This window comes from Emys orbicularis, chromosome 7 (assembly GCF_028017835.1).
Source record: "Emys orbicularis isolate rEmyOrb1 chromosome 7, rEmyOrb1.hap1, whole genome shotgun sequence".
Taxonomy (NCBI): domain Eukaryota; kingdom Metazoa; phylum Chordata; order Testudines; family Emydidae; genus Emys; species Emys orbicularis.
Genome location: NC_088689.1, coordinates 109898551 through 109908968, shown reverse-complemented (window position 1 = coordinate 109908968; position 10418 = coordinate 109898551). Strand labels below are relative to the sequence as shown.

Genomic DNA, 10418 nt, shown 5'->3' with positions numbered 1-10418 from the left:
CTGAGGGCAATGAAGAAGGAGATTGGAGTACAGGTCGGTTATTAAGATTGTCTATGTAGCAAGAATTAGTTGTGACTTAGGGAAAGGAAATAGAGCAAGAAACTCTCCCCAGGAAGTAGGAGAAGTTAGGCTGCTGGGATCGTCAGCTACATACATAGGGAACCACTGGGTGTTTTTCACACAACTGAATCGCATACCGTATTCTAGTCAAGTAGCTAGATGCACCTGAGTGTATCTTTCCTTTCTGCATCTGGCACCACCAGAAGCGCAAATGTTCGGGTTAATTGCCTGGACTGAATTCTGATTCTTTTACTGAAGAATGTTTTCTGTCCCATAAACAGCACAGTGTGAGCACACCTGGGATGGGTCTCATGACAGATTACATTCCTCCCCCATGGGTCGTTCCAATAATGTGCATTTAAAAAAAAACAAAGCATTTTTCCATTCTTAAAACTCCAGTTGAAAAAAATGGATTCTTCCACAATCTGTATCATTAAACTCTGTAGCGGTGTACCAGGTTAGGTCTACTCTGAAATTTTGCTATTTTCTTTAGAAAATTTGGCCTTTTGAGGCAAAAATACAAAATTCGTGAAATGCCCCTGGCTCATCTGATCAAAACTGTGAATTTATCCCAAGAAGTTCATCATGTTGCAGCAAAAAGCTGTTTCTATTTTCCCTGAAGTGGGAAAACTGTGGTGACAATTAAAAATAGATTGATCCATCCTGAACATTTAAAAATAGAATTTAAAAAAAAATTATGTTCTGCTAGTTTCCTTGATTTTCATTATACAACATGCCATAAATGTGAACTCTAACAATATCTTGGAGCAATTCCTTCTGGGAGTTACTCAGGGTGCATTTCAACTGCGGTCTCAAGCCATGAACATTTTGAGGGTACCAGGCCTGAGGAAACGACATGTAAGGATAACAACAGTAGGTTAGGTGCTCCTCCCAGTCAATAGAAGCTGAACTCAGCCATCGTGTAATCAAGCTCAATTCAACCAACTGCAGTGTTACTATTATTATTACTTATTATTTGAATTATAGGAGCACCTGAAGGAGCCCACCCAAACTGAGGACCCGTCACACTAGGCACTGTACAAACTGTCCCTGCTTCGAGGGGCAGACATTGGGTGGAAGAGGAAAGAGAGGCACAGTGAGGTGTCAATAGGGTTGTTCCTGCTTGCACCAAGTCTGAATTGCCCCAGTAGCAGCCAATGGCATATCTTGTTGTTCACATCCTTCTCCCCACACATATGCATCCTTCCCCATGTCACCTTCCCTGTCATTCTCAATCTACCTGTTATGACCATCCCAAGTCATACATCTCTCCTGCTCCTTCTCTCCCCCCCCCACTTCTCTCACAAACTTTCCCACATCCCCATGTCTTTGTCCCATATGCCCCCTCCCTCACTCTTCCCTGTTTCCCTTCTACATCCCCCCCTCCCCCCGTTTTTCATGTCCCCCAATTTCCCCACATAGCCAAGAAAGATGGCTCACATTCCTTGACACGTCATTTAGGGTTGAGGGGTGGGGCTTCCTTTCCATTTCAGAGAGACCAAGCCCACACTGCCCGTCATCTGTAAGCAATATGCTAGACATGTTTCTTCTTCATAAAAAAAAAGTAATTTATTTTCTAATTACAAAAGAATATAGGATAAAAAAGAAATGATGACTGCCAGATGGCGAATCACCGTTTAGCAGGAGCAGGAAAAGAGAGGACTCAGTCAATCACAGGGTAAGTGATAAGACACTGCAGTGAACTACCGAAAAGAAAGGAAGCTCATTACACGAGGCACTAAATTATTCTTATTGAGACTTCTCCTCCTTCTTCCCTTCTTCTATTTTTTATTCTGAGCCATAAAGCAAGTAATTCTACTGAGACCCTCTTTGAAATGATTAACATTTCCATTTTAACTTTTGTTTTTGATTGTGTCCCTGTCATTAATCTCCCTGTCTCTTTCCCTGCCCTGCTATTCACCCCTCCTTCTAATATGCTTATTCATTCTACTGCTCGCCTGCACCCATGGATGCAGCAATAGTACTTCCTGAAGGTGAGGGCCAATGCTGGTATTCTGGAGATGGAAGGTCATGTGCATGGACGGCGTGTGGACCGCCGGCTAGGGGAGGCTAGCCCCCGACCCCACCCCTTCTGCCCAAAGCCTCGTTCTTTCCACCAAGGCCCCACCGTAGCCCAGAGCCCTCCCAAGGCAGCCGCTGGCCCCTGCCCCAGCCTAGCGCCCCCAGCCCCAGAGCACCCGCAGCCCCGGGTGGGCAGTGCGGTCCCAGCCCCCCTCCCCCACCCCGGATCGCTGGGAGGGCAGGCGGCACGTCCCAACCCCAGAGCGCTGGGAGGGTGGGCAGCATGCACAGCCCCAGTGCCAGCCCCAGCCCGAGCCAGGGCCCCGGCACAGGGGAACTGGGAAGAGCCAGATCGGGAACCAGGGCGGAGTGTGGGTGGATCCATACCTGGCTGTTTGGGAAGGCACAGCATTCCCCAGCCTATGATACCCGCCACCCATAGTCATGTGGGTTCACCACCCTTGCCCTTTGGCTGAGTGCAGTGCTGACACAATAGCATGGTGGGTTGTTACCAGAAGAACTTTCCCTCAGAGGAGGTGAGGTCCCTCCTGCCCGTGAGTTGCAATGGATGTCCAGGGGCAATGTAAAAATCCCAGGTAAAGCGAGAATCCCAGTACTGTGGCCAGCATTCTCTATTTCAGTGAAAGAGTCTAACAACATCCATGGCCATATGTGAGCTATTTCTGAGCAGCTGTATTTACCTCCACTGCAGTGACAGGGTCTAAGTCATCATGGCCACATAAAGCATGTTGGGGGTGTCCCTAAGTCTATACAACCAAATTCAATTCTGGTGCTGCATCTGCCTATGCCTTCCACCAGTGCAGCGTTTCAGTGAGACTGAATTGAAAGTACAGCCCCTGTTGGGAAACTGCTGTAGAAATGAGAGTGGGTTTATACCACATCTGGACCAAAGATTTCCCATTTCCTTAGGGAAGTTACAGGGAGGCCTGCAAAGATCTGGATGGCTCAGGAGATGGATAAATCAGATGTGTTTGTGTGTCAGAGGGTGGGAGAACCGATATCTCTTGCATCTTTAACCTGATGGGTGGTGCCCTGTTTGCAACCAGCAACCCAAGACAGATCTGTAAGGTAATGTGGTCTAGTGGCTAGGGCACTGGACTGTGAATCAAAAGGCCTCTGTTCTGGTGCTGCTACTGATCTGCTGTGTGATGCTAGGCAAATCACTTCCCGTCTCTGTGCCTCAGTTTCCCCATCTGTAAACTGGGGATAATAACTGACTTTCCTTTGTAAAGCAACTTGAGCTCTACAGATAAAAAGCACAGTGCTAGATCTAAGTTTTGTTATTATTCTCTTTCTAGGTTTTATAAAGAAAAAGTAGCAAGTTGTGGTGGGAAATGACCATATGCGGGTACATTTGCTGACTCAGGGACAGGCAGAGCTGAGCACCCAGGATTCCTCCCATCCTATAGTTTCCCTTGTGAAGCAGCAGTATGAAGCTAAGGTCAGTTGCTGGCACTGTAAATTCGTTCCCAGTACACATGGCCTTGCTCATGGTGAAGCCTCCCCTGGAGGAGGCTAGCTCCCTGTTTCACCTCTTCCACCCTCAGCCCCACCCACACTCCACCCCCGCCCTGCCCCAGGCCCCACCCCAGCTCGGCCCCCCCGCCTGTCATTCACCACATCCCTCCTCACTCCCTCACCAGACCCCCCTGCCCACCATGAGACCCCTTTGCTTGCTGCTCACCTCCGCACCCCCTTGCCAGATCCCCCCCACCCGCAGCAAGACCCCCGCTGCTCATCACCTCACCACCTCGCCTGCCGGCCTCCTCACTTCCCCGGCCTGCAGCAAGACCCCTGCACCAGCCTGCTGATTGCCTCCTCACCCCTGCACCTGACCGCCACTTGCCTCCTCACTCCCCTGCCAGACCCCTCCGCCCACAGCGAGACCCCCACACGCCTGCCGCTCACCTCCTCGCCCCTGTGCCTGCCCACCACTCACCTCCTCACTCCCCTGCCAGACCCCCCCGCCCGCAACGAGACCCCCACACGCCTGCCGCTCGCCTCCTCGCCCCTGTGCCTGCCCACCACTCGCCTCCTCACTCCCCTGCCAGACCCCCCCGCCTGCAACGAGACCCCCACACACCTGCCGCTCGCCTCCTCACCCCTGTGCCTGCCTGTCAGCCACTCTCCTCCTCATTCTCCTGCCAGACACCCCCCCACCCACAGTGAGATCCCCACACGCCTGCTGCTTGCCTCCTCACCCCTGCACCTGCCCGCCACTTGCCTCCTCACTCCCCTGCCCGACCCCCCCGCCGACAGCGAGACCCTCGCACGCCTGCTGCTTGCCACCTCGCCCCTGTGCCTGCCCGCCACTCGCCTCCTCACTCCCCTGCCAGACACCCCCCCACACCCGCAGTGAGATCCCCATGCCTGCTGCTGGCTCTCCGGGTCTCTCCTCACTCCCCCGCCTGCCGCTCGCCTCTTCACCTCACCACCCGCTGCTGGCTCGTCGCATCCCTCCTCATTCCCCCACCCCACAGAGGAGGGATGCGGCAAGTGGCGGGGACCTCAAGAGAGGAGTAGCTGTAGTGGAGGAAGACTTACCAGGCAGCAGCAGGCAGTGTAGGGGCCTTGGGGAAGGAGTGGAGCAGGGAGGGGAAGAGGCAGGGCCACCACACCTAGGTGTCCGGCGGCAGGTTGGCAGTGGCTGCGCCAGGAAAGACTTAGCCTTCCCTGGCCTGTTATACCCGCCACCCATGGCCTTGCTAAACTGGCATTAATATTAATTGTGTCAATGGGAATTTTGAGAAGCATTACACTAGATATCGTTAGTCTGGTATTTTACTACCCATATTTCTCTGGTCTGAATCATGGACTGGACACAGCTTTGAAAATGAGCCAGGCTGACAATGAATACTTTTGTGACACTAATCAAAATAAATCCAGTGTCTACTACTGAAGAGGAATAAAAACTCTGGCACTCTTTTTAAGTACAGTCTGCTTTCCAAATTAGCTCCACTCTGTTGTCTTTTGCTGCAGAGAGATATATCTCCATTTGGGTGTAACAGAGCAAAGTGGTTCTCCATAAATAGGAACCAACGATTTGTAACTGGGGGACTCTGGGGAATGAGTTTTGTGTTACACATCGCTTTCTCTTTATAGGTAGCACAGCAGTAGCTGTGGGAGATTTTAATCTAGAAAGGGCTCTTGGAGGGGTTGAAAGCAAGTATGTGGTAAGGAAGTCCTTAAGGAAGACTAGAAGCACTACAGCATAGGGTACTGAATTCCACAAAGACTGTAGCAGTAATTTATGGCAGTTGGGTCTTTTTCATTTCTGAAGCTGTGTAGGCAGTTTAATAAGGAAGCAGAGATTCCAGTCCCTGGGTATATTTTTATTAAAACAGGAGGGGTTTAGCTTTTAGTGGTAACAGAGACTGTTAATTGTACCAGATCACGAATATGGATATTTTGTTATCAATAAAAATCAAATCTTGCACTTGAAGAGAAAACAAATTACAATTAATTAATCAGTGGAAAACATTTCATTTGATCCAGGAAAAGCAGCTGGAACTATCAAATCTAGGTGGGCAAACAGGATAATCAAATCAATACCCACACTTTCTTATTGGCACAGAGCCACAAGCTACAAAGCAAACACACACATGTGAATCCACTTCATTTCTATTAGCTGATTAGTTATATAATGAAGTTGAATTCAAACCTGAATGGGAGCCAATCATTCATGTCATCCGCTGCCTGGATCTATGTCTACACAAGAGGGATGAACCTTCCATGCTGTTATTTTACCCACATCTGGTACAGCTAATGTCATTTTGGGTACAAATTACACTCCTTCCAGCTGGGTTCCCGGTATCTACTTCTTGCCAATAGGAGGCTCAATTTCTCTCTGTCTTCTCCCACCTCCACCTTCCAGTTCTATCTTATGATGGCAAACCCCTTTCTTTGGCATCTGAAGAAGTGGGCTGTAGCCCACGAAAGCTTATACTCAAATAAATGTGTTAGTCTCTAAGGTGCCACAAGTACTCCTGTTCTTTTTGCGGATACAGACTAACATGGCTGCTACTCTGAAACCCTTTCTTTATGGCAAACAGAGCACTCTGTGAAATGCACCATGTAGGCAGGGGGGCAAGAAACCAGTAATAGTCCCAAAGCACCGTTTTCCCACTAACCCAAGGTTAGAAGCACAAGAGATCAACCCAGCCCATTAATATAATCTTTAATCAGTGCTATTGTCAACAAGAATAGCTGTAAATGACTAGGGCCAGACATGCAGTTTAGTTAATGGGGTCTTAATTGAGATTGGAGTATAGTGCCCCAACACAGGGTCAGAGGTGGGGAAGAGTGGTTGTTGTTTTTTCTGGGCTTGGGGGGGAGGGTTTGGTAATTGTTTTTAGTGAACTTAGCACTTGTTAAAATTACCAGTTGGACAGCTGTGGACTGCAAACCTCTCTTTATCTGCTGAAGAAGTCCGACAAAGGCTTCTGCAAGGCAGGCTTCCCTCTCCCAGCTCCCAAGTCCTTCTGCAAGCAAACATCACCCTTGTTCCAGAGGGAAGTTCAGTCTCTGGGATACAGTCCTTGGCCTCTCTAGTGAGATTCCCCTGCACTAACTGGCCCTTCTGTGGAGATTTTTGGCAGCTTGGGCACCTGTCCGCTGGGAACTGAATGCACCACCTCAGGTTCAAAACCTATCAAAAAGCCATCAGTTTGAAACTGGTCTTTAGTCAAAAACAACCTGAGCCAGGTTCACACAGCTAACCTGGAGATTAAAAAAAAGCAAAAAAACCCATCTCCTGTTTCTACCCACCCCGAGCTGCCCAGTCTCTAATGGGGGAGAGTAACTGTGGGTGAAGGAGAGTCCACTGACAAATTGAAATCTTTAGGGTTTTATTTTTCTACAGTAAACCAGGGCAAGCCCATCTACTCCTAGATGCATTAAATAGGCTTATATTATTAGTATTATTCACATGCAAGAAACTCTGCCTCTCTGTGGTTAGAAATATAGATTCCGAAGATGGGCAGTAGCTCTCTTAAATGAAAAGGAACAGGATTAGTGGCTTTTCCAGCTGAAAAGCCGATGACTCCAAGTACACTGATATCTGTGAGTGCCATCCACTTTTATGCCTCATGTGGTTGCTTGTTTTGGGACCCCACTAGTGAATGAAGAAAGATGCTCCTATGGCTAGGGAACTAGTATAGGATTTGTGAGAGCTAGATTCAAGTTCCTGTTTTGCCACACTTACCATGTGATCCTGGGCAAGCCACTTAGCCTCTTTGTGCCTCAGTTTCCCATCTGTCAATTGAGATGAAAGCACTGCCCTACATCACAGGATAAATGTTAAAGATTAGAAGGTGCCCCAATACTAAGCTATCCTGTTTGCCCACCTAGATTCGATAGTTCCAGCTACTTTTCCCTGATCAAATGAAATGTTTTCCACTGATTATTTAACCCTGGACATTTCTCTAGGGTTAGAACTGTTATTCCCAACATTCTCTCCTGTAAACTGGAATAGCTTGTGCCACAAATGATTCTGTCTCTAACTGGTGACTTTTATGTCTCCAAAGTTACATGTGGATGCCAGAGTTCTCAGCTCTGTAACATAAGTATCTATTCTCTCTTCTGTTTCTTTGTTTCAGATAAAGAAATGGTAATTCTCTACAGTCTCATTCTATCTGGGGTCACAGTACTCATCAAACACCTTGGTTAGCTGCTCTAGTGTTTCAAGAATTAGTTCTGGCAACCGTGTTTTCTCCCCAATGAGAAATTAAAGAAGCTTTACTTTTATTTTCTCATCTTCACCCCCCTTCATCAGCTCTGTAAACAGACTTAATTCTTACTTTCATTTTTTCTCTGCTTGTGCAAGGTTTTTTGTCTGGAAATCCAGCACTTTTGGTGGTCTAAGTCCCTCTGTTTGCTCTTTTGCTAAGTGCTGCTTTGTTTGCCTGTTAATCACACTATCTTCTTTGCTGTGGGTCTCGCTACACTGACCTCTGCCACCATGTTGCGTGTACCATATGCTGGGTAATAACATGAAAGGACTCCGTGCCCATAATTTTAAACAGGTCTCTTAATAAAGAGCCAATTTACAAAGATGCTGCAACTGCAGCTAGCATTCCAGCCATGTGCACACAGACCGATGTTTTGGTGCTTACTCCAAACGCCTGCAAACTGTGCTCCTCCCTCCATGTGCCATGCAGGTTGTTACATGGGGCAAACATAGGATTGGGCTGTTCATCCTACCTTAAAGTTCTTGCTCAGTTTCTCTGCTGTTAACTTCTCCTGGCCCTATTGTAATCAATGGAAGTTTTGCCATTCACTTCAATGGGCCAGAATTTCATCCTCTGTCTCTTCCTGTTGATCAAGACAGAACTCTATATGCCTTCCTATTTGGGATCAGTCAGCAACTAGGCAAGGAAACCCAGGGCCGGCTCCAGGCACCAGCTTGCCAAGCAGGTGCTTGGGGCGGCCACTCCGGAGAGGGGCGGCACGTCCAGCTATTCGGCAGCAATTCGGCGGATGGTCCCTCACTCCCGCTCGGAGCGAAGGACCTCCCGCCGAATTGCCGCCGCAGATCGCGATCACGATCGTGGCTTTTTTTTTTTTTTTTTTTTGCGCCGCTCGGGGCGGCAAAAACCCTGGAGCCGGCCCTGAGGAAACCTATTCCATTGGCTTAGTGGATAGAGATTGAAGTCACGATTTCCACCCCTAATTGTGCATGTCCATGACAGGCCAACAGCTGTGCCCTCTGAATCATTACAATCTGACAAAGGCTTTGTTCTTTGGAGAGGAAAGGCTGAACTTTTATCCTGGGATAGAGACAGCTACCTGGTGGAGAACAAAAGACAGAATCACTCTCTAGTCCCTAAAGAAGCTTTCTGACCATCCTTGGTTACGAAGCTCTGAGTAAACTTGAAAGCTTGTCTCTCTCACCAACAGAAGTTGGTCCAATAAAAGATATTACTTCCTCACCTTGTCTCTCTACACTACATTAGGTACTCACAGGGTATTGCTACATCTATTGAGATATACCTATCTTGTAGAGCTGGAAGGGACCTCGAAAGGTCCTCTGACCCCTGCCTTCACTAGCAGGACCAAGTACTGATTTTTGCCCCAGATCCCTAAGTGGCCCCCTCAAGGATTGAACTTTCAACCCTGGGTTTAGCAGGCCAATGCTCAAACCACTGAGCTATCCCTCCCCCCTGTTTGTGGGCTGAGCATTTCAGGGGAGAGGCACATGACAATGGGGACGCGCGCGCGCGCACACACACACACACTCTCTCTCTCTCTCTCTCTCTCTCTCTTTCTCTCTCTCTCTCTCTCTCTCTCTCTCAGCTGGCCAGATGTGTGTGTGTGTGAATCGGCGTAGTACTCCCTGCTTCAAAGGAGCCATCACCATGTTAGTGGCTGATGCAGAGCTGCCCTGACATGACAGCACACATTCAGCTACGCTGCAAAATGTATTCATTGTTACACAGAACACCAACTCAAATTAAAACACCGTTAAGGGGGCAAGTTCTCAGGGGGCTTCTGTTCATGAGTTCATGTGTTGCAGGCATGTGTGCACGTGCGCACACAGAGACACAGACACACACACTGCACACTCAGCCCAACTGGGCTCATGAGGAGGCATTTGCATGCGCAGTTCCATATGCACATCCCAAATGAAAGGGATATGCCTGCACTTTGTGTGTGTTGAGGCGTACTGAATCTTTAGCACCAGCTCTTTAATCTAAATGGGCAAAAAAAAAAGATAATTCCTGAGTGAAAGCAGGAAATTTGGACCAGATCCTCCAGTGCATTGAGGTTGCACTGCTGGTGTACTTTGGCCCCAGACCTGGGTAAAAAGCCTCATGAGGCTCATCCCAGCCGGAGGATGGCCTTTCAGTGGAGTGCAGCCAGTGCAGGGATTTTGCATTGCATAGGCTTCTTGCTGCCAGTGCAGTGGCCAGGAGTTGTGTGGCTACTGAAAAGGGGAAGGGAGGTGGTATTAGATCAGGGTAATTACAGCAATCCTCAGACTACTCTAAGAGCACACATGGCAGAAGTACAGAGCAGCACCATGGATAGGGAGGGGCACAACTTGATGTTTTAACCCATCTTTAGACACCGTCTCCTGATGTACTCTGTGCATACTGGGGGTATTTGAGCCTCTGACCCTTTATCTTCAAATCACTCACATCTGCCTACTTGGCAGCAAATTCTAAATACTAGGGCAGTCCTTCAGGCAAAAATGAGAGTGTTACTGACAAAGGGCAAGATAAAAATGGAGTAAGAATCTCAGGATTTTGCCTATGGGAGGTTTAAAATCCCCTGGCATTGAACGATCCCCCTGGATTATTTAGCCACAGCGGGGC

At 48.4% G+C, this 10418-nt stretch overlaps 1 protein-coding gene across 1 annotated transcript; it reads left to right on the top strand.

Annotated features, from left to right (window-relative positions):
- The first annotated feature begins 2026 nt into the window (after positions 1-2026).
- Positions 2027-4462, top strand: LOC135881604 (uncharacterized). The gene is made up of 2 exons (XM_065408260.1): positions 2027-2054; positions 3807-4462. Exons 1-2 carry the CDS (start codon positions 2027-2029, stop codon positions 4460-4462), a joined length of 684 nt encoding a protein of 227 aa, XP_065264332.1.
- Positions 4463-10418: the final 5956 nt, after the last annotated feature.